This window comes from Eurytemora carolleeae, unplaced genomic scaffold (assembly GCF_000591075.1).
Source record: "Eurytemora carolleeae unplaced genomic scaffold, Eaff_2.0 scaffold944, whole genome shotgun sequence".
In the NCBI taxonomy this organism is placed as follows: Eukaryota; Metazoa; Arthropoda; class Copepoda; order Calanoida; family Temoridae; genus Eurytemora; species Eurytemora carolleeae.
In genome coordinates this window covers 34,759-60,289 of record NW_019396936.1, presented here as the reverse complement: position 1 = coordinate 60,289, position 25,531 = coordinate 34,759, and the positions used below count along the sequence as shown (strand labels likewise).

The following is a 25,531-nucleotide window of genomic DNA, read 5'->3' as shown; positions in this document are numbered from 1 at the left end:
TTTTACTTACAATATATGAAATTCCAATTTTGGAAATATCAGATGCCGTGGATATTTAATTTAATTTTCATACCATCTTTATTTTCCTTGATTTTATAAACACTAAGATGATAAAATTTCGATTCTCAAATATCTTGTTTATTTGGACACCCTGATTCCGGACATGGTAAGGAAAAAAAATATCTCTAAAAAGTTTTATTCTCCCAGGGGCGTTTGCAGGAATTTGTCCAGTGGGGGGTTTAACAATTTGGTCCAGGGGGGTGGGCTCCCTGGCACAGCTCCCATTGGGGCCTAAAACCCCCCTAGAAATCTCTTTACCTAGACCCCAGGCACACCCACAAATTACATTTGAATCCCTGAAATATGGTCTGATATACGACCTTATATCCCCCCCCCCCCATCCAACAATGTTCACAATAATACTCCAACGTAAACCTTGAACAGCTCAGTGCACTCTGCATAATACTAAACATTTAGGAACTAGGAAGTCCCAGGGGGCCGGGGCGGAAACGTCATGTGTGTCTGTACCAAAAGAATCTGTGTAAGCAATACCGAACCGAAGGCGTGTACTGTAGGTATAAACAGTACATAAGAATCTCGGCATTTGTGCTTTAAACAGTCTAGGAGTGTACATTTGTGTATTGTTAATTGTTTAATAAAAAATAAGTGTAGCATATTTGCATTTTATATTATATATATCTATGTCCACACTATATGTTAAAGAATAAAATGTGATTAAAATTCATAATAAACTATTTGTGGTTCGATGCTTTATTTGGGGTGGAAGATCTGTCTTTTTACGCTCAGTAAATTAAATTTGTTGCTGTAACTCTAGCTTTGTATGTTGCGTTACTAAGTTTTAAAATAATTGAAGAAAATATTTTTAAAGTTATGTAAGAAAAACTACAAGGGGTGGGGTGTCAAATCCATAGAGAATAGAATATATATTAGAGGGGAATTTACTAAAAAAAGTGTAAAACAGCCATTTTGTTGTACTGTTTCCATACTACAGGTGTACTTCACATATTTATGCTATATATAATATCATTTTATAGAAAATCTAAAATTATTGTTAAAAGAAAACCAAATTATGAAAGAGGCTGGTTTCATAATTGAACAATGATCATTTCACATAGACTCTATGCCTTCCACTTTACAAACGATGATTTTTCGTTATAACTATAAATCAAAAGATGTTTTTTATTCATTATAAAGTTTATTTAACAGTTTAAAAATTCGAAATTGAAATGAATAGTCTAGGCAAGAATGTAAGGCAAGGGAAGTTATTTTAGAGGTGTACACATCTTTTGTACTGCAGTGTACTGTCTCTGGACGCAAATGTAAACACAAGACGGATGTCGAAGCCTGACATGGGATCCATATTTCACATAAAAAATCAATGAAATATTCTGGTCATACGAAATTATTATGTGAATTATCAAAATTATCAAAATTTAATGCTTTTAACCTTCTCGGATACTAAACGAACACTGATGCATCTATTCTTGTTTACAAATTCCGCCCAGAGAGAACTGGTTTCAATATGTACACAAAGTATACACAACCGCAATTGACTTTCCTTGCATTACACCAGGGAACAGGAATAAAGGGAAAGGAAATGGCGCTGGTCCGGCAAGAGAAAGCCAGTCGCACTGCTTTCCAGACCAGTACAGTAAACTGACACACACTCTTCTGGTACAGACACACAACATGACTACAGTCAAGGAAATTGTAGAACAATGTCGTCGATTATAATTAAATTTGAATAACGAGTAGTTTATTGTAAACTTTAATAAAATTATATTCTTTGCATGAAAATTTGGCTTCATAGTGTTGACTTAAATATGTAAATAATATATTACATGTATATTAAACATATGTTAAAGTAAACAATTAACAATAAACAAATGTACTCTCCTAGACTGTACAAATCCCGAGATTCTTACGTACTGTATAAACCTACAGTACAAACCTTTGGTACAGTAAACTGACACACACTCTTTTAGTACAGACACACACACATGACGTTTCCGCCCCCTGCATTACATCCTTGTGTCTAGGGAACATATACTGTATTAATGTACTCTACTGCATATAACTTGTGAACATTTACATGATTTGTGCACTTTTAACTCCCTTTCAGGCTAAAAGGGACTTAAAAAATTTATACCGAGAGATTCTTTAAATTCCCATCTATGATATATTCTAGTCTCTATGGTCAAATCCCCCCCCCCGCAGGACCTATTAATGAGAAGGAAAAAGAAGAAAATCACATAAGAGATTAATATTAAGAATTCAATGAGATTTTTGGAGATTATTGAGAATTTATTGAGAAGAATAAAGAATATACAAAGAGAATATTTGAAGGGTATAAAGAATTTAACGCAGAAAAAAAACTAAGAAGATTTAAAACAAAGCTTTTTGTTTTGTTCGGGATTTAACAAAAAATATAACAGCGAAGACGACATTGTTCTGCAATGTTGTGTGTCGGTACCAAAAGAGTGTTCGTGTGTAATGCAGAACTTGTCTGCAAAGCGATTGGCTTTCTCATGCCAGACCAGCGCCATTTCCCTTCCCTTTATTCTTATTCCCTGGAAATGCAAAAAAAATTCTTTGTAATTTACTTTGTAATTTACTTTGTAATATACTTTGTACTATTCTTTGTAATTTACTTTGTAATATACTTTGTAATATACTTTGTAATATACTTTGTAATATACTTTGTAATATACTTTGTAATTTACTCAGTTTATATACTTAGTAATATACTTTGTGACGTTAAATTATGAGAAAATCAAATTTATTTTGTTACATATCATCGTCATCGTAAATATCAATTCAATGAAGACGACTTTCCATGTCAAATTTCATTTCTACTACTCAAACTGAAGAGAAACATAAAAACATGTAAAAGAACGAGAATTTGTGAATGAACAACTTTTCTTAGTTGAATTGCAAACTTGAAATTGTAAAATGCTTGTTCGGGATCACAGCTTTGTTAATAAAAAGTCGTCTTCATAATAATGATATGATTTTATAATCCAACGGAAATGAAACTGTCTGTAAGACGTACGTACTTGTTTGTCCAAACAAGACGACAATTTAAATGTTCTACTAATTTCAAGATTCTCCTATTACTTTGTTTTGCTGAGTTTTTGTTACAAACTCCGGTTTTTTAATCCCTATATCTTTGCATCACAATGTCGTAAACCTTAGATATTTTAAACTATGAATTTTGTTAGGTCAAAAAATCTTGTTGGAACTATCTTAGACTTACGCGATTTAGCCGGCCCTGCAAACATTTAGTCTCCGACAAACCGATGCCGAAGATTTTAATTCCAGAATTATTTACACGACATCTTCAAATTCAGCACATATAGTCGGTTTTAATGTTTTCCGGGAGTGGCTAAGAGGGATTCGAAAATTAGACTTTGTGGAAAAGACTCAACTCCTTTGCACTGAAAACTGTTGACTAATGAAAATGATATTTTGATGCAAAACAAATGTGAATTGTTTCCTTCCATCAATTTGACTAATTCTTATCTTTGCGCAATTTTCATCCAACATTAGAACTTAGAAGTTTATTGTATAACATCGCCGTCAAAATTTAAATTCTCGATCTCTCCGTCAACCTACATTATACAGAAATTTTTCACCAAATACCAGCCAATTATAAGAGAGCATTTTTTTTACTTTTTTATTCGTAATTAGCGCACATGTGTTTTCGCTTACGGCGTAACTAGCGGAATTTGCGAAATCATCATTGAGCTAAAAAAACATTTTGCAGAGAAAATAAAAAAATATGATTTTCCATTCCACAAATAACTCGATAGTCGACTTTAAAAATGTTTTTGGTTTTATCTTACTAACTCCTTTATTTAATGTTTCATCCTTATGCAATTTACAATTTTAAACTAGATTGTTTATAGCGTAAAGTCAAAGTTGGTTGCCTTTAGTCTCTAAAATATCAAATGTTTTATTCAAATATTTTGCTTTTAATGTTTCCAAAGTTATCGGAGATCTATATTTTAGTTTATAATTTGTTAAGACCTCGATCCGATATGGTTTTAGATACAAAGACAACAATTATATAACCTATAAGTATTGTATCCTCTTTTTGAAACATCTTTTTTGTTTGTTTAGTTAGTTTTTTTGGATGTTAACGTTTTTTTTTTTTGAAAAACGATCGTTTCGTTATGAAAACAACGACGAAAAATCGAAAACGAAACGATCGTTAATGAAAACGACTGTTTTTTTAAAAATGTTTTTTAAAAGTGGTCGTTTTATATATAACTCGTCATTTCGTTAGCGATCGTTAACCAAGAGAGGAAACCGATCTGAAGGGCATCTGTACTTACCATTTAGTAGTTTTTAAGAAAATATAAAGAAGTTTTAGCTCCCAACAATTTTTTAATTTCATGTAAGACGATATTCAATAAAGTTGCATGTATTTTTTTTCGTCGTTTCGTTAACGATCGTTAACGACAACCCTTCGTTAACGATCGTTAACGACGACCCTTCGTTAACGATCGTTTACATAATTGTCAATAAATTTTTTTCGTCAAAATTTATTGATTTTTTAAAAAACGATCATATAAAAAATGGTCGCAAATCGTTTTTATAAAAACGATCTTAAAGTTGAATGCAATTTTTCTCTTTCCAAAACGATCGTTTTCCCTAAACTATAGTTTTTAAAAAGCTCGTAGTTTCGTTAACGACAACCCTTCGTTAACGAAGACCCTTCGTTAACGATCGTTAACACAATTGTCAATATTTTTTTTAAACGATCGTTATACGTTTTCTAAAAGTTCAAAACGATTGAAAAACGAAATAAAAAACGATCGTTTTCAAAAATGATGTAGGTCAAGATATTTTGTTTTAAATAACATGATTAAATTATTTTTCTCTTAAAATTGTAAAAATCATGTGTGAGAGCTTCATGATGTCTTCAATCTTTATTTTTTGACTGAGCTCCGTGATTCAGTTTACCGTGTTTAATTAACAATAATGAATAAGCTTAAATCGCGGCACTTGCCGTACAGTAAAACTGTTGTAAAGGAGTTCTCATAAACTTGAAGACTGAGTGCAAAGACTATGTCATTTAAACAAAATCCATAATAACATTATTTATATAATACATTTTGATTGCACAATTCTTACATAACTTCAGATAATTTCCCCAAAATGGAAAATCAGATTAAAATTTACAGTTTAACCAGAGAAGGAACTTTCATCCAGAACCTCTACAAGCTCGGCCACCTCAGAAAGTGATTTTGACACTGAAGATAATGATGTTGAACATGACGGAGAAGATACAGGAACATATTCAGTTTCAGATCCTGACAGGTTCAAATCTTTCAATAAATCCTAAAATTATAAAAAAATATGTTTTTGTAAATAGTTCAATAAGTGTAAAATTTATCAATTTAATTGAATATTCTCACCGCTCCCTCTGTCAGAAGAGTTACTGTATTTTCCAACTCTTGAGTATTAATTCCTTCTGATTCAGCATCAAATGTTTTGGCAACATCATTTAGTCCTCCAAGTATCTCCCCAACTCCCTTGAAAACTTCAGGTGTAAAACTTGGTGAATCTGAGCAGAGGTTTGTGAAACTGTTGGAGTCAAGGCTCTCTGAAAAATATAATCATGAGTGTTGATAATTAGAATTTATTTTAATAAATTTGATTAGTCAGCGAGATTGACAGAAATTCAGGGATAAGTTACCTAGTTTAAAAGGTGGTAAAATTATAAAACATACCTGCTACTTTTCCTATTATTCTGGAAGCTTCCCCTCCTTGAATAAATCTTGTTTTTGTATAATCATCCTTTGCCACAATGTCAGTCTTTCCTAGAGTAGTAAGCACACTTCCTACTTTGTTTAAGCTCCCAATTGTTGATTTAATGCTTGAATCACAAGCATCATTGGCCTTGAACACACTAGAGAACTTGGGAATAAGTGGATCCATAAGCTTGACAGCCTCGCTAGCATGTCTGAGAACCTTGACTGTTTCATTACCAGCTGCCTTCATGTTCTGGACTACTCTGATCAGAGCAACCAATTCTTCTCTGGAGGTTGTTACTCCATCAATAAGGTTCTGAGTTATTACATCTAGGTTGGTTGGAACAATTGCACATGGATCATCATTCTTGGAGTTAGAGTCTAAAAGCTTGGCAATTAAAGGATTTTTGATCAGGGTTTTCACTGACTTAAGTATTTTACCCCCTTGAAGAGATGTTTCAGTTATGATTTTATCAACGATTTCCTCTGGATTTCCCACTAGAGATATCTGTGGGATTGGAGTGGTGGTACTACTGGTTTGTTCAAGAGTTAAAGGAGGTGTTTGAATCAAGGGTTCTTGTCTCGCTATACTTCTAGCTGGATTTGATGCAAGCTGTCTCAATACTGGTGGTTTGGCAGAGTTTAGAACACGTCTAGCTTTATTATTCTGAGCATTTACTTCAGACTTAACTCGTACAATACGCCTGACAGGAACTGATTCTTGAATGGTTGTTCCGACTGGAAGTTCTACAGATCTGCCATCTAGAACTCTGCCTCTTAATGGTAAAGAATTATATGTCTCAACATATCCTGGCTGTTGGGGGAAGAAGTTATGAAGTGGAAGGTTAGAACCAACAACAGTGTTAACTGTGTAAAGCTGTGAGCTAGCACATTTTATCAAGAAGTAAAGAAGTGTCACCGTTGAGAACCCCATCTTAACTGAACTGATTGTTGAATTTCAAAAATATTTATAAACAAGTTGGTATGCAATGCTAGCTTCGGGAAGATGGTCTTACTTAAAACTGCCTTTCTCAGGCTTTAATTTCTTTATGGGACCATTTCTAACCTGACCATACAACACTTGAAATTATCTAACCACGGTCCCGGGACTTCTCTCCTACATCCGTATTATTGATAGTTCCGATATATCATATACTTTTGGAAAGCTCTGATCCTTGCAAATCCGAGTATGGAAAAACATTCAATTTTTTAGCTAAAAATCCATTTTTTAAATACCTGAAAATATATAGTTGTTTAGAATCCCTCATCTTCTAAACCCGTATGATGATAACGTAAATTATAAATTATGTATGGGTGTTCCTTTCCTAGGGGGTACACCCAAATCACCTTAAACCTAGCCGAATGCAGTTAAGGCTGGGAGGTCTTATTTCTTTCTAAATTACTGCAAGACACTGATACATGTAATGTAGCTGACAAAGGGAAGTTCTCATTACAACAATGTCAGCAATAAACCTGCATAGATGGCCGATATCAAAAACAACTGGATAAATACAGAAACTCAAGAGCTGATATTGAAATACTACAAATTGCCTGATCAGCTCTCGAAACTGCATATTAACCCTCCTGGGGGGGGGGGCGGGGGTAAGCAGCTAATTGAATGAGCAAAACAGAACAGTCAGGAAACAAGAAGATTGGATAAATGAGTATCCGCATTCTGCATTAAATACATATATCAATTAATTTGTTTCATAAAAAAAATTATAAATAAATAAATTGATAAAGTTAAAAAATAAATTATATAGTTTTGAAACTTCTGATCCTAGTGAGTTCCAATACTTTTTGCAATGCATTTGAAAAAAATCAATCTTCTGTTGCTAACAAAAAGTTATAATATGTAACTTTGATTATTTCAAATTTGCAAAAGAAAAAAGGAATTTATGTGCGAATTGTTTGCATTTTCCTCTTCATCCTAAAAGCTATCAGAAATATCCGAACTAAAAAAATATGTGTTCTGTAAAATTTAAAAAATTTATTGCCAATTTTTCTTATTAAAAAAATATGCAACATTTTTTGCAAATTTTTTGTATTGGCCTGTAGCTTTTCATAAAGCTATCACATCCGAAAACATAAAAATTAAATTGTCCCAATTTGGTTGTAGGAAAACTGCCTTAAAGGGAGTGACCGGCCAATGTATGGTAGTTGAACTGAGAATGTAGTAAATTGTGGAGACATTTTTTTGGATTCATTTGAAACATATAAAACGTTTTATCGATGTATAATTTTTTAGTTTGTTCGCAAGGCCGACTTTCAAAATAATTCATTTGTGTGGTTACATTTTGAGAATCTATTTTTTTAATTATTAAGTAAAAATTAAACAAAAATTCTACAGTAAACAAATACTTTGTTTAGGAACAGGTTGAAAAAATAAAAATTAACTCTCATCATCGAAAATAAGTAATCTAATTCGGTTATTATTGTTTCTGTAATCTCTTATTCTTCACAAACATTTTTTGTAGATTTTCGGGACTTTTTATTGAAAAGACGACATTTGAAGAATTTGTAGGAAATTCGTAAAGCATAAAAAATTCAATATAATGATGAAAAAGAGATAATTGATTCTAAAATTGAATTATGTAAAGTTTCTATTGAGAAATATGTTCAAAACATCTAATTAGTTTACTGTAAAAATTTTCATACATTTTTCGTCGTTGTTATTTAATAATTTTTAAAAAATCGATTCTCAAAACGTAACCACCCAAATGGATTATTTTGAACTCGAATAGGGCTAATTTTGTTTTTCATGATTTGCAAAAATGTATTCAAAAACCTTAATACCAGCATAAATAAAGGGTAAAAATCGCCCCAATAATACCAAAAAATTCGAACTTTATATAAATCATGGAGGTCAAATTTAAACCGCGTCGCTGAACCTCCAAAAACCGGTTTCAACTTAGCGTCGGCTCAACCATGTTGAGCGTTTTAAATTTGAGACGCGCTGTTTCTAGAATTTCTTCTTTTGTTAATATTTGATCTCATTGGTCCCCGGATTTCCTTGTGTAAAATATGAAGCAGAGCGGAGTGTCAAAATTGTATGTGTGTTCGTATGTTACCTACAGCAGCCAAACCGTGCCACTTAGAGATTTGTAAAATTATTGTCGGATTAGATATTTTGGCGCAGGATGTTGTTTTTTGCCAGTGTTGGATGATTTTTGAATACTTTAGCTAATACTCCGAACCTGTTCTATATTTATGGTAAACCTAGCCTGATCATGGTACTATGCTGGTGCCATTCCAAACTTGTAACTCACCCCACTACCTCATCTGTCAGGCAGTAAACATGTTTTATATTGGATACGGTTTATACAGGTCTGGGTAGAAAGAACCAAGAATGATTACATAAGATCCCCTCCCTTTTATGCTAAACAACCAAACTAAAACTGTGTATTCAAAAATATTTGTGCATATATGTAAGGATGTCCGTACATATATATTCAATATACATAATCAATTTATTATTCAATAAAACAACAGATTTACATCATCATATTAGACATAGATATATATATCTATATCATTTTTTCTTTCGAAATTTTTTTATTCCGTTTTTAAGCATTCCACGGGCAACGTCGGACACTTCAGCTACTTACATATATGTACAGGGTATACCGAAAAAAAAAGGTTTTATTTGCAAGTTTCATAGGTTTTCTACTAGAATGAGACGACAGAGGCGTACGAGAGCATTTCTGTAGAGGTGGGGGCACATTTTGCCCCCCCCCCCTCGAAAAAGCCTTAGAGAATAGGTATAAGGTTTCTATATCCATTTTTCAAGGGCTTTTCAGAAATATAGTTTTTAGATATGTAGCTTTAGTCACAATTTTAGATTTTTTTCTCTCCAAAGACCGGACTTTTTTCCGCGCTTTAGGCCCAACCCTATTCATGAAAAAAAATTACAAAAAATCCTTTAAATTACTATGTATTAATAGTCATCACGTTTCACGATGACAGTGTCAAAAATGAGAGTGCTAGGACAAAAAAAAACCCGGACAATCCCTTGTAATACAGTCGTGCAAGCTTAAGGGATGAAAAATAGAAATGGAAATGTTTTTAAAAAAATATCTATATTTTCATAGGATCGATCCATATTGTTTCATAAATTATAAGAAGTGAGATTTTAAAGTATTTTTTTAGCACGATGTATTTATACTTAAATGGAATACATGCGCAATTTCAAGTAACACTTCATTTATAGAGAGGCATATGTCCGATGTACCTTTGAAACCTTTATTTCTCCATCGTTTCTGAAACAAAAAATGCGCGAGTCACTTTTGTAGAGAAACCACAAATAAAAATATTCAGTTTTGAAAATGAGAAACAATGTTATATAATGCAATACTTGATCAGACAAAGCTTTGAAGGGTATAGTTGTGAATCAGAATTTATTGCAAGCAGATGTAATAGTAAAAGAGCCCCCCCCCCCCTCGTACGCACCTGCAGACGGCCCTGCTGCAGACGGTCAAAATTGACCGGGCGGTCAATTTTGACCGATGCCGAGCCGGACAAAATTGGCCGGTTTTTGTATCTCCACTACCCTTCATTGAAAAAAATTGAAACTTTACATCATACTCTATGGACAGTATAACGAGTTAACCCTGTGAATTTCAGAAAGAATTATTTGTCTCGTCACTAATGGGTTAAAACAATATACGTAATTAGGAATAATGCAAAAAATTTAAACGAAATATTGCCAGAATAATTCTAGTTGCATGATTGCATCTGTAAAAGTTTACTATACACTGAATACCATCTATATATAAATTTGGCTTGTCTGTTTGTCTGTTTGTCTGTTTGTCTGTCTGTTTGTATCCAATAAACGTCAAAACGGCTGAACCGATCGGGCCCAAATTTTTTGTGGGACATCTAGGGACCCCAGAGAAGGTTTATGAATGATTAAAATTTCAAATATTTGTCTCCATCAAAATTCGATCGTCATTAAATTTTTTAAAATTTTGAAAATCCGCGAAATTTTTTGTGAAAATCCGCGAATTATTTTTGTTTTGTTTTACGATGTACACAAAGAGAACATATGTTCACAATTAATTTAGAAGATGGGCGCGAAGCGCCCTCTAAGGCTAGAAAGAAGGGCGCGAAGCACCTTGAATTTCTAGTTATTATTATATTTTTGTTATAACCGGATAAATTAGTTCCGAATCTGAATAATTATCTTTTTTAAGCGTATCTTTCAATCCAAGCTGAGAAAAGAAAAAAAGCTTAAATTTATTAACAATGGGGAACACTGTTTATTGAAACAAAAAATGTCAACTTTAAATAAAATAGGGTGTGAGAATTAACTTTTGCAGTCACTTCATTTAATTCATTTTATTTTCGAACATGTTTATTTTTTCAGACATTTCAGATCCATGCTGCGTCTTGGAACATATTCTGATTTTGAGAATCAAAATCAAATTATCGTCAATTTGCAAGCATTTACACTCATAGGTAACGATGTTAACCATTAATCTTAAAACCTCTATAAAATGTCGTCTTCTACTTACCGGCCTATTATCCGGATTTGTCTAGCGTGTTGCTGTTATCTGTCAACAAACGAAAAGGTAAAATCTACATACATAAAAATAACATACTGTAGTTATTTTAATTTTAGATTATTTACGGGCATTGCAAACTTAGTATTAAAGTGAGATATATTTAAAAGAAATGTGAGAAATTGTGTAGAAAATGCTATAAAAAATAATTCATGTTAATTCTTTATATTTACAAAAAATTTAGAAACATAGATTTTATACTTGTTTTGTAAGTGTAAGGTTTATGTCGAAAACATAACAATGATTTCAATTGCCTTGAAAGCGGTAAAAGGTTTTTTCAATTTTGATTTTAAAAAGATAATGGCAATCAGAGGCGTAGTCAGGGAAGGGGGCTATTGGGGCTTTTAGCAATTGCTTCTCGTCATGCTTAATTAAATGTTGAGTTTATTTCTTACTATCGACTTTTGTTTTGGATATGCAGGACGTAATCCTAAAACCCCTATCTTTGTGCCCTTTATAGTACACTGGGTATCATTGAGTACACTGGATATTGAATATATATATAATATATATTCAACATATTGAAGTTAAATTACGCCTTACATTTCATTTTAATTTATTTTTATTTTAAAGGCAGTTATAATTAAGAATTGCTGTTGCAGTGATTTTTTGAAACCTAAATGCAAGATTCTATGACAAAATTTCTCTTCGTCCTCTACTACTAAAAACACACCAAATTCTATTTGACATTCTTTCTTTTCTCCTTAAAATAGAATTATTGAATTATTGATAAAAATGTTGTTGTTTTAAAATGTTTTACTTTCATGATAGAGGAGACTTAAATTTTATATAAAATCAACCTGAAATGCTTCTTGGTCTCGATCTTTTGTTCCTCTGCAGATTAAAATAATTCTTTTTTAATATCTCGTCTTGTAAATTATACCTACAAGTCAGGGGTTATAGGAAGCTTTGATCTATGTAAGAATATCTAAACGAAGCTATGGAAAGGGTTTTTTATAGATCCTCCTATTTTAAAGTGCTCGCAGTGGATATCGATACAAAGCGATTTGGATTATGAGTATTCAACACAAAGCTCCAGCATGCAATGGTTAACCAATCAAACACTAGGTTTGCCGGCCTATATATATATATACTAACAACTAACAAGGATCCTAACTGTACATTAACGTATAAATATGAGTATATTCGACGCTCTGCTTTACAGACAGTTGACACAAACTCAAATATTTGAATCCCTATATCCTTGGATTATTTGCTTTGAATTTAAAATTTTTGAAATATTTAATGTCTATGACATTTGGTTGTAAAGGTAAGAAAATTTGAGTTTGTGACAAAGACTCGCCGTCGCGTCCTTTCTCTTTGTCATTTCTTCATATATGAACGCAGGTCATATTATCCAAAGCCCTGGAGTCAAACGTTCTTTTTATCATACTTAACCCTATCCCTGCTGGGGTACTTGAAAACCAGGATATGCTGGGGGGGGATGTTACAGGCAAAAGCAGTCATTCAGGCAGTGTGCCTGAGGACTCAGGCAGTTAGTATTAAAGCCCGGTTTTAGGCCTAAAGGGAGGGCTTTGGGTATGTAAGAAAAGAAAAAAAATTTCAACAGCCTCAGACCAATACTTTTTGAGATATGTAAAAAAAAAAAAAAAAAGCAGGAATAGGGTTAAAGTGACATTCCTATATAAAAGGAGTTTTTTGGTATGCAAAAATTTTCATTGAAGTCCTTAATAGGCTAAAAACCCTCGGGATTCAATAAAAACCCTTGAGCTACGTTCTTTATGATTATTATTTAATCCCTAGTGATTTTGCCACATTCTGATTATTTTAACCCCTTTCTTAACAACCAGGTGTCGTAGACTTTTGATATCTAAAAACAAGAAATTTTACATAAAAAAGTCAACATTTAAAATATTAATTGTTTACATCAACCGGTTGCAAAGAATTAGGGACTATACAACATTTGTGTTTGTGGCAAAAACTCAGTTATTTTCCATTGGTTCTAATTTTTCTGATAGTTGATACTTTTTATAATGATGTTAATGAGGCATGATTTTCATGGTTTGTCGAGCTATTTTTTAAACTACTTGATTTATTATGACTAGGATATATTTCCCGATTCATCTGCAACCATGATTATTTTCTTGTGTTTAATAATTATCTATATTGAAATATTAACTAAATGAGTCAAATTATTTTAATTTCTATTTATTTAACACGTGTCGTTTTACACGAAACTGAAAAATATAAGCAATTTTGCTAACAAAAAACAATTTTTTTGGTTCTTAGAAAAAATCGGTATAAAGTATATCCAAGAACAATGATTTTAGATCTGAACTGGCAAATATATATTTCTCCTCCTGTATAGATGGCGCTGATTCAGGAATCCTTAGTATAGAGGACTCAGATGTAGTATATTGCACTTTTAATATTTGCATGTGCAAAAATAAGTTAAATTTATTTTTTAATTTTAGTATTAAGATTTTTTAAAATGATTATTCTTTAGTTTATCCAAATAATTGTCAAATCCTACTAAACCCCCTGTATACGCCCTTGATATAATTACATAAAAGTAGGATTTTACTATAATTTAGAAAACAAAGAAATTGAGTCTTTGCCACAAACTCAAATTTTCTAAACCCTATATGATCTTTGCAACTATGGTTTGCGAACCTTTGATATTTGAAACAATAGAATTTAAATTGAAATATCTGAGGTGTACGACATTATAAAAACTAATTTAATTATTTTCTCAGAAAAATAAATTTCCACAGAAAAATAGATTAATTTTGGATGAAAAGCATAAGAAAGAGGGAATTAGCTTGTTCTGTAAATTTTTCAAAAAGTTTGTACCCCTGAGAAAAAGTGCGGTCCCCTGGAAAATTATATTCAATGTTTTCAGATGGATTTCCCAGATGATGAACCCTGTGCTTCACAGAAGGTATAGTCTAGTCTGTTGAATTTTTGTAAATTTTTGATTATTTTGGATTCTATTGAAAAATTTTGAAAATTATTTTAATTTGAATTTATCAATCTTGAAAAAAAAGTTAAACATTGTTAATATTCTGTTACGGGTACAATCTATTCTAACCGATAGATCTGTGTTTAAGGATCTGACAACACAAATCCCATAGTTTCAGTAGAAGTAAATATTTCCATTTACTGTTATAGCGCCGATTAAAGGATTCATAACTCTAATTGGATAATGAGATAGATAGAAAGATAGATGTTACCGCCATACTATTTCTATTGGTTCAGAATAGACAACAAACACAACTGAACCCTGATTGGATCAGGCGCTAATGGACTCGGCATACAGGAGTGAAATCTTACATCAAACTAAAGTAAATTGGTAGTAAGATTAAATCCTAACCCCTAATGATAAGAATGTTTTAACCAATTAAAACAACCTACTCTGGTGAGGCGGGTCCAAACTACATAGTAAATTGTGATTTTTTATTTGTATTATCTCGTGCTTTGTAGTTGAATAAAATATGAAATATGAAATGAATATAGAAAACATCTATCTATCTCATTATCCAATCAGAGTTATGAATCCTTCAATCGGCGCTATCAGTACATATAAATTACTTCTACTTTTACTATGGTGAGAGGGCACAAAATGCTATTAGACTGTCGCATAAATTTTACTTTTTCCTTCTGGCTGGTTTACAGTGCTAGCCACATAATGCTACTTCATTTTTATTCATTCTAATTTCACTATAAATGCAGGCACCATATGCTCACAGGAATATGACAGACTTTGCACCCGACAACTTTGGGCTTTTCTCAGACGAGGAAATCATTAATGATAATTAAAATAAAAACTAGCTCAAGAGCTCAGCGTTGCCCGTGTGATTTTAAAAAATCGAATTAAAAAGAATCTTTTTTCTTAGCCTATGTTAATTTTAGTTAGTAGTTGTAGTTTTAGTAGTAGTAAGTAATGATAGTTAGTAATGATAGTTAGTAATGATAGTTAGTAATGATAGTTAGTAATGATAGTTAGTACTGATAGTTAGTAATGATAGTTAGTAATGATAGTAAGTATGATAGTTAGTTATGATAGTTAGTAATGATAGTTAGTAATGGTAGTTAGTAATAATAGTTAGTAATGATATTTAGTAATGATAGTTAGTAATGATAGTTAGTAATGATAGTTAGTAATGATAGTTAATAATGATAGTTAAAAATGGTAGTTAATAATGATAGTTAGTAATGATAGTTAGTAATGATAGTAAGTAATAATAGTTAGTAATGATAGTTAGTAATGATAGTTAATAATGATAGTTAATAATGGTAGTTAATAATGATAGTTAATAATGATAGTTAATAATAATAGATAATAATAATTATTAATAATCATAGTTAATATATTTTAATGATTTATTATAACAGGAGCTGATAACTATAACGACTAAGGAACACTTTTTACGAAAGAACTGATTAATTATAAAAAAGACAAATGTACGTTTTTAAAAATGTATTTTGATTCTTCGATTTTCCGTGAACAGTGAACTTTTTGTCCTTAGAAAAATGTACATGACTGAAATTCAAGCATTACAAAAAGTCAAATATGAAAAAGAAATTGTTTGACTATTTTGGTAAGAGTTATACTTCTAAATAGTGTTGTATCCTAGAATCTCAATGAACGTCTGAAAAAGAACAGTAAGTTTGTAATTTCATATTTTTTATCCCAAAATTATAAAAAAAAACTTTTATATTTGCGGACATAGTATTTCAGTCTTATTTTTTTTCCAAATTAAATCATGTCTAGATGCGACTAAAGTATGATAGTAAACCTCTCTTTCAAAATATATTTTTTATTGTGTTCTAGATGTACCTAAAAAAACAGCCAACGCACTAAAGGTAATTTATAAATAAAAAACGTAGCTTTAGAATTTTTAAACGTTTAAATATACACTGAATAATTGGGAACTTTTTTGTTGGATACTCAAAATTCCGATCACTTGATCTGTTGGGTCTTATAAAGATTAAATTAATCTGCAGATTAACAAAAATCGTGATCACGGTATCCACAGTACATTAGTTCCCAGCACCGACATATTTAGCTGTCACAAATTACAAAATCTATCGCAACATTTCTAATCAAAAGATTTAAAATGAAACTTGCAATGGTTAAATCTGTATTGAGACGAATTTTACATACACGTGTAAGTTATAAAATATCAATCAAGCTAACCTTTTCAGATTATTAAAAAAAATATTGTCATTCAAAAATATTTAAACCTAGGAGAAAAGACGAACCTTGAAGAATCGTGGATATGCAGCTTCATGCAGGTAAACATCCAGGACGCTTAGCGCCCTGCAGGTAACATTCAGGGAGCTTAGCGCCCTGCAGGTAAGATCCAGGGAGTTTAGGACTATGCAGGTAACATCCAGGGAGCTTACCGCCCTGCAGGTAACATCCAGGAGCTTAGCGCCCTGCTGGTAACATCCAGGAGCTTAGCGCCCTGCTGGTAACATCCAGGGAGCTTATCGCCCTGCAGGTAACATCCATGGAGCTTATCGCCCTGCAGGTAACATTCAGTGAGCTAATCGCTCTGCAGGTAACATCCAGGGAGCTTAGCACCCTGTAGATAACATCAAGGGTGCTGAGCACCCAGATAACATCCGAGGAGCAATAAAGCGCCCTGCAGGTAACATCCAGGAAGCTTATCGCTCTGCAGGTAACATCCAGAGAGCTTAGCACCTTGCAGGTAATATCCAAGGAGCTTAGTGCCCTTCAGATAACATTCAGTGAGGTAAGCGCTTGTAGGGAACATTTTGGGAGCTTAGCACCCTGCAGGTAACATTCAGGGAGCTTAGCGCCCTGCAGGAAACTTCCAGGAAGCTTAGCACCGTGCAGATAACTTTCAGGGAGCTTAGGACCCTGCAGGTAACATACAAGGAGCTTAGCACCCTTCAGGTAACATCCAGGGAGCTTAGCACCCAGATAAAATCCAGGGAGCAAAGCGCCCTGAAGTTAACATCCAGGAAGCTTATCGTTCTGCATGTAACATTCAGGGAGCTTAGCACCCTGCAGGTAACATCCAGGGAGCTTAGCTCCCTGCAGATGATATTCAGGGAGCTTAGCGCCCTGAAGGTAACATCCGGTGAGCTAAGCGCTTAGGACTATGCTGGAAATACGCAAGGACCATATCGCCCTGCACGTAACATCCAGGGAGCTGAGCACCCTGCAGAAAAGACCCTGAAAACTTAGCGCCCTGCAGCTAAACTCCCGGGAGCTTAGTACCCTGCAGGTAACATCCAGGGAGCTAGGACCCTATAGATACATCGAAATCGAATAATTTGAGTGAAAAGACATGATCTGACAGAAATGAATGTTTTAGGGTGAAAAAGGAATTAAAAGAGGAGGAAGTTACAGCTTTGATAGCGAGAGAAGAGGCAAGTCCTTGATCATCTTGGAATATATAAAATGTGGGCTTTCAAGAATCAAAACTTCATTCACTTTCAGTTTAAAAGATAAATAAAAGATAGAGCACACTTTGGAAAGTTCATTGTCATTCATTAACTTTTAAAAAAATAGAATTTCAAATAAATTTTAAATAAAAAAACTCAAATTTTTAGATACCTTTTTCTTTGAAACCTTACTTGTAAAAGCTTAGACTCGGGTTTAATTTCTTAGACCCAGGTTTAAGACTTTATTTTAGACCCAACCTATGAATCAGCTGACGACATCTTGTGTCACTTGATCGACCCTTAGATTCGACTTACACAATTATGCTCGATCAAAATAAACCGACCTTGGTTGGTTTTATTAGAAAATTAGTCTCAATGTTGAGTCTTATTTTAATCAAATCCGCCATTTTCAATCATGAAAATCCACCAAATACGATATTGACCAGAGCTGGGAACTTTTGAATGTTGGATATCGGGATTAAGGCTTAATCCACCCTTTTTCTTAATTTCGAGATTAAATAATGCTTGTTCTCCTCTCGTTATTAATCTCCAGATTAATTAACCGATCGGGATTAAGGATATCCCATTCTTAAGTTTTCAGCTCTGAGCTGGGAACTTTTGAATGGTGGATATCGGGATTAAGGATATCCCATTCTAAAGTTTTCAGTTCCGGTTTAATAAATCCAACTCTGTGGAAAATCCCAAAGCTTTAGAATGGCAGCTTAGTCCTTATCGTCTTATTTCCTGATATTTAAAATCACGAGCTCTGCTGTATAAAATATTCAAAGTTTGAAATATTAAATTGGTTTAACCAATTGGTTGCAAAGATTGACTAGAGATCGATTCAGAGGTTGAGGCAAGTAATCAGTTAATTCAATTAAATTTTTTTTTCTATTTTAGGCATCATTTCTTGAGCAGAAAAATAGGAACATGCTGAAAGCAAGGTAAAGTTTAAGTTTCATTTTAAATTTATTTTTAAAACTTAGAAAGCTAACTTATTTTGTCTGTTTCAGTGCTATCAAAAATAAGATTGAGGTAAGAATAAGCATACTTTCTTCTTCAGTTTGTTACATTCTATAGGTATGTTAAATGTTCCTTTCAAGCAATACATTTCTAAAAACTATTCAATTTTTTAGAAATTTCAAGAAAGTTTCGAACTTATTATTAAACCTAAACTTGTCTCATTTACAATTTGGTTCATTTCATCTCTGTCGAATTGGCATGCTGGAACAAAAACTTTCAAAAATTTATCACTTTACTTTCCTCCTTTTAAAATCTCATTTTTAAAATCCAATCTTTCATAATTCATATTTTTTCAGTTCTTTGCCTAATGACTATCTATACCCTGGGAGTTTTGAAACTCATCTTGACATATTCTAAATAAAATAAAAAATTTTATTTGGCATTTGATTTGAGGTCAAGATTTTTTAAAGAATTGACACGTACTCACATGCTCCAAGAAATCTTGCAGATGGATAAAATTTGTAGAATTGAATTGAGTCACATACTTAAATTTTCTAATCTATATATCTTTCATACCTGATGGTGTAACTTATTTGATCAAGTAGAATTCATAGTTTGAAATATTTAAGATTTACGACATTGGTTTGCACAGACATATGAACTAGAAAATCAAATATTGTTGCAAAGATTTAATTCCTATACTTTCAGGCAACAAAAACAATGATGAACGACTTGAAGATCGATAATTCGGAATATTTGGCAGAGGTAAAAAATATTTTTTGATTGTTAATCTCTTTATTAATCCAACTAATCCGATTCTCCCTCTTTCAAATAGTTTTTATTAAATCTCGTAAACCTGGTTCTATTATTCTGAGTCAAACTATTAAAGATCCGGATTTTTCCATATTTGTTTATCAAAAGTCGGGATTCAAGCGCATTGCACCATTTGTAAACGTAAATAAATTTAGTTCCCCAACGTTAGATTTTCGTATTCATATCTTTGCGAACCTATTTCGCAGAGCTTAGATATTTCGAACAAGGAATTCTGTTAGATCAAAAAATCTAAGTTTGAAATATCAGAGGTTTACACCATCAGGTTGAAAGATTATAGTGATTAGAAAATTTGAGTTTTTGCAAAACTCTAATTCTTTTCTGGAGAAAAATCTTTCGTGATGTATTTCCATAATGTGATATAATCTTCTTACTAGGTTTTCCAGCGAACGAAACGTTTTGCGTAAAAATGCGCATTTGGCAAACTTGTTCGCAAAATATCGCTGTTTTTCCCGGAAATAAATGAAGCGAAAACGAAGCGAAAACGAAGCGAATTTTTTACGAGAAAATGCGAAAATATTGCTAAATGCGAAAATATTTACGAAATTCGAAAATTTTGCGAACATGTAAAAATATTTTCGCTAAATGCGAAAATTTTGTGAAAACCATGAGTTTTATAGCTGCAACAGTTAATTGCTCAAAAGAACTTGAATTCTCTGCTCTAAAAGCTCAATATTTGAAGTTTTATTATGTGATTATGATTTCTCTTTCTTTACTTTATTAAATATTTGATGAAGAGAATTTGATTTCACTAGCTATCTTTTGAAGTTTCTATTTGTTCGTCCACAATACATACGTTAGGGTGTCATTATGAGCCAGCCAATTGCAAGAAAGAATCTTTTAATCTTTTTCGCATTATTTTTTCTCGAAAGTTTCTTATTATTTTTTTCGCAAAATTTTCGCATTATTTCAATGGCAAAATTTTCGCGAAATTTTCCTATTGATTTTTCCTGAAATTTTCGCAAAATTTTCGCATTTTCTATTTTGCAACTTTCGCGAGCGAACGAAATGCGAAATATGAAGCGAAATGGTTGCGAAAAAAAATATTTTTGCGAAACGATTTTTCCTTTACGCTGGAAACCCTAAGTACCATGGAACAATATTATAATTTGAAAGATTTTTATATAATTTTCTTTACATTTTTTTCATTTAAGCCTAATAACTAAAATAATTAATAAATAAAAACAAGAAAACTGCGGAATGAGGGTCTCTCTTCGTTATTCCTTGCAATGTTTATTTGGCCACTTTTTAGAAATAGTTTAATTAAAAATTACAAATCGTTTATTTTGTTTATAATTCAAATAAAACAGTTTTCTGGTTCTCATTGGCTTAATATTAAAGTTGGAGAGGAAGATATCAGAGTTGGAATTAGACAAGGAGGACTTCCTCTCTTCCTGATATCTCATCTGTATATAGAAACTTCTTTCCAGGTCATTTTGGAAAAATTCAATGACAAGGTTTAAACCGAAGATAAACTGAGCTGAAAACTTAAGAATTGGATACCATTAATCCCGATCATTAAGTCTCTGTATCCACTGCATGCCGACACTAGATGTTCTGCATAATTCTCTCTTTTTGATATCCCTGCTGGGTTTGGACCAAGGAAAGTTCTCTCATTGATTGCGCGCCAAAAATTTCAAATTTTTTCGGCTTCGTATTGGCTGTTTGTTCTACAATTCTAAAGTCTTTAGCTCTGGATAATCATTAGCATAACCTAAGGGTTTAATGCTGAAGGCATGATTGCTCTAAAAATGCAGGAAGAAAATTGTACCACATAGCATCCAGTTAAAGCTACTCAAATATCCTTTGTGATTGTATGCATTATTGGAGTTTGTCCGATCATAGCTCTGGAAACCTGGACCTATTTGCCTCAAATTTAGATTGGGGAACTCGGGAAAACCACAGGAATGTTCTTATCTTGGTTTTGATATTCTAAGTTGAGTGGGTTAACTCTTAATGTAAGGAAAAATCATAATTAATATTTTAAGAGCAAAATTTTTAACAATCTTTTTTAAGCAATCATGTCTGCAGTGTCTGAATCATAAAAAAGTAGTTAATCGAATATAGCACAAATTGTTTCCTCTTTTTTCTGTCACCGTATTGTATTATTAAGATTTACCAAGATTTCTGTTTTAAATTTCTGCATATTTTAAAGTTTTATTTCTTACAATTTTTTATTTTTTTTCAGGACGATCAGCATCTAAATTCCGACCTGTTTACTCCCAACTACAAAGTGTAACCTAACCGAATCAAGAATCAAGTTCCAAGTGAACCTGGTTCAGTCCTCCAGATCAAGTTCCAAGTGAACCTGGTTCAGGCCTCCAGATCAAGTTCCAAGTGAACCTGGTTCAGGCCTCCAGATCAAGTTCCAAGTGAACCTGGTTCAGGCCTCCAGATCAAGTTCCAAGTGAACCTGGTTCAGGCCTCCAGATCAAGTTCCAAGTGAACCTGGTTCAGGCCTCCAGATCAAGTTCCAAGTGAACCTGGTTCAGGCCTCCAGATCAAGTTCCAAGTGAACCTGGTTCAGGCCTCCAGATCAAGTTCCAAGTGAACCTGGTTCAGGCCTCCAGATCAAGTTCCAAGTGAACCTGGTTCAGGCCTCCAGATCAAGTTCCAAGTGAACCTGGTTCAGGCCTCCAGATCAAGTTCCAAGTGAACCTGGTTCAGGCCTCCAGATCAAGTTCCAAGTGAACCTGGTTCAGGCCTCCAGATCAAGTTCCAAGTGAACCTGGTTCAGGCCTCCAGATCAAGTTCCAAGTGAACCTGGTTCAGGCCTCCAGATCAAGTTCCAAGTGAACCTGGTTCAGGCCTCCAGATCAAGTTCCAAGTGAACCTGGTTCAGGCCTCCAGATCAAGTTCCAAGTGAACCTGGTTCAGGCCTCCAGATCAAGTTCCAAGTGAACCTGGTTCAGGCCTCCAGATCAAGTTTGGTTTAATTTAGACGAGACATTTTACCTTTTTTGTACCATGATTTTTTAAACATTTTTAAAGACTATCTTGTTTTAAAAAGTTATTTCTTGTTCTGTACACAATGTGTACACTTAGGACACCGTGTACACACAATGTGTACACTAAGGCCGACGATTTTGCAGAGAAATATTTTTTACATCTTCATTAATTATAGTTTTCTTTAATCGATTCCAATTGAGTGCAGTTAAATGAAGGGATAGCTGGTTTAATTTAAAGATGGGCCTGCCTGATTAATGATCGTACCCTTGTAACCATAATCTGATTAATAACGTGGAAATGTTTTTCTAGCTGGAACTGTGTTCAATTATGTTAACTTCTCCATTATTTACGAAACAAGAAATGCGCCAGTAACTTTTGTACAGACTCAGGTTTAAAGTGTGTCATTGTGAGTCGATCATGTAAATCTTTAAAAAAATGTTATTACATTTACATACTTTGTACTAATGTAATTACATTTACATACCTTGTACTAATGTAATTACATTTACATACCTTTTACTAACGTAATTTTATTTACATACTTTTTACGAATGTAATTACATTTACATACCTTGTACTAATGTAATTTCATTTACATATATTGTGCTAACGTAATTTTATTTACATACTTTGTACTAATGAAAAGATCTGAATAGTGTAGCTTTTTATTCAATTTAGTGATAACTTGAAGCTTGGTCTGACTTTTTAATATTTTATATTTCATAACTTGAAATTTCATAATATTCAACAATATTAAAAGAGAATATTGTATTTAAGACTATTTTTAGTTACTTTATTTCTATGTTGATTTTAACTTGTAAAAGTTTTATTATTCCTGCATTAACGTTGAATTGTATTGATGATGTGGTGGATAAAATTCCAAGCCTTCAGCTTTTATGTAATTATTTCAAACGACTGAAACAATATTTTAATTTTTAATTACAAATTAAGACTTTTAGAAATCTCTCTTCTGCCTGCACGATGTTCAAAATGATCCTTTAAATCATATATTTTTTTATTAAAAAATTGCATTATATATTAATGGAATTGTGTTGCTATTTTATATAAAAAAAATTATAAACTATATTTCTTTGTAATTGGAAAAGTGTCATTAAGAACCTTTGCAAAGTAGAGGCGTGCTAAAGTACTATGCCTTTGAAACAAACCTGAATTTTCTAACCCCTCTATCTTTTCCACCGGTTGGTGTAAACCTTTGAAATTTCAAAAACTATGTCTATTTGATCCAAAAGAATTCATAGATTGAAATATTTGAGATATACAACATTGGTTTGAAAAGATATATTTGATTAAAAATCAGAGTATGTGGCAAAATTTCAATTATTTTGCTTCTAAAATATTGTAAAATTCAAATAACTGAAGAAGTTAAGAAAAAAATTAATTAGTAAAGTCATCTTTCAAATCTTATTTGTTGTATTAACTATGTAAAATATATTGAATATTTAATAATCAGAATTAAAATAAAATATGTAAGCTATGCACAATTTTATCGTTTTAATTACTGTAGCTCATAATGTAAGTAGATGTAGCCATGTATAATGTACTGATGCTTTTTTAATATAAGATAATAGAACAGTCTTGAATATAAATCGATTTATAACATTTTAGACTAGAATGTGGAAATATGAAAAAAAGGGATCCTGACATTAAAGGGAGTGTTCGCGAAAAATGAAAGGGGGTATAGGCTTAATGCGATAAAAAAGCGCTTTTGATCGCTACTAATCTTACTTCTATCTGTTGCGTCTATAAGGAGAAAATTGATAAAGACGTCTCATACCGAAGAGCGTAGCGCCCATACAAATCGAGGAAGTTTGAGAAAGTTGGAACATATGACTTAGACCGTAAAAAAATCAAATTAATATCAAACAAATCATTCAGATATTGCAACCTATAGTCATTGATTATCTTTCGCCACATTTGTATATAGTTTATATTTCATAATATATATATTTTTTCACTATCCCGAATGACTTTAGAAAATATCAATTTCGTGGATTTTAAATAGCGAAGACGATATTTTCAATCAATTAATCATTATCCTCGGCGAATTTGATCACAACTCTGAACAGTGAACATCATGCTTGTTGAGTGGTTTCTAAATCCAATGACTTGAAGTTAGGGCCGTAAAATGTAGTTTGGCATTTTATTTAAATATATTTAGGGTTAGTTTAGGTTAAGACACTTTCTGGGCCCAGCGATGCGGCTAGGGCGCCGAGCGCTGCGGCCACATGTCTTACATTTAAGATCCATGTACAAATTTGATAGGGGGGGGGGGGCCGGGTTTCAAAAATCGATCTCTAGGAAATTACCATTTAAACGTAACAATTCAAGAATTCATAGAGCGAAAAATAACATTTTTCCTGAACGCCACCCAAAGACCAAAAAGTAAAGAAAAAATGTAATAAATAATACTTGTAGCAAATCTAAACAGACGACTGGTTGTTTCAACAATTTTAAAACTTGTAAGATTGTAGTTCAATTGGAAGCAAACAGTGACTAGCGTGCCTATTATTTATCGAAATATATTTTTTAGATTTTTAAAATGAGTACGAGATGGCTATGGTTAACAAAGTTACAAATTGCTCTAAAAGATTGCACAGGTAATTGGGGTCCGTCCTAGTAAACCAAACCCCCTTTCTATCATGTGTAGTGTGTACATGGCCGACTAAATTTCAGCAAAATTATTATTAGTTATTTTGTATTATTTAAGCTGCGGCCATGAGTTATTATTTTTAATACCTTACAAATAGATTTCAAGTACATTTTTTTATAAAGGGGGAGGGGCAAGAATTGTTCTATAGGAAATTACCGCACTCTGATTCGATTCCTGCGCTAAAACATTGTTAGTTGTTTTAGCCTATTTTTACTATGGGATAAGAATTCATTTCGTATAATTTTTTTAAATAGTGGATTTTATTGCTTTTCCCTAGAACGCCCGGCTGGGTCTGCAGTCCTAGAGAACGGTTTTCAAACTCCCCCTCTCCTATCATGAATTTTCAACATGAATGGGGGGGGGTCCAAACAGCATTATCTATGACAAAAAGTATT

The 25,531-nt window shown here is 32.7% G+C and overlaps 2 protein-coding genes across 2 annotated transcripts; one reads left to right on the top strand and one right to left on the bottom strand.

Moving 5' to 3' along the window:
• Positions 1-5,111: 5,111 nt before the first annotated feature.
• On the bottom strand, positions 5,112-6,802 carry LOC111710308 (uncharacterized). The gene is made up of 3 exons (XM_023484368.1): positions 5,760-6,802; positions 5,445-5,632; positions 5,112-5,367 (listed from the first exon to the last, which is right to left on the bottom strand). The coding sequence occupies exons 1-3, from the start codon at positions 6,712-6,714 to the stop codon at positions 5,212-5,214; spliced, it is 1,299 nt and encodes a 432-aa protein (XP_023340136.1). The 5' UTR covers positions 6,715-6,802; the 3' UTR covers positions 5,112-5,211.
• A 4,529-nt stretch (positions 6,803-11,331) lies between these two features.
• On the top strand, positions 11,332-22,931 carry LOC111710306 (transcription factor MafK). Its single transcript, XM_023484361.1, has 13 exons — positions 11,332-11,350; positions 14,205-14,243; positions 15,035-15,100; positions 15,698-15,721; positions 15,940-15,967; positions 16,137-16,168; positions 16,554-16,600; positions 17,653-17,707; positions 18,623-18,666; positions 18,736-18,757; positions 19,394-19,450; positions 20,858-20,946; positions 21,705-22,931. Exons 2-12 carry the CDS (start codon positions 14,205-14,207, stop codon positions 20,912-20,914), a joined length of 471 nt encoding a protein of 156 aa, XP_023340129.1. The 5' UTR covers positions 11,332-11,350; the 3' UTR covers positions 20,915-20,946; positions 21,705-22,931.
• Positions 22,932-25,531: the final 2,600 nt, after the last annotated feature.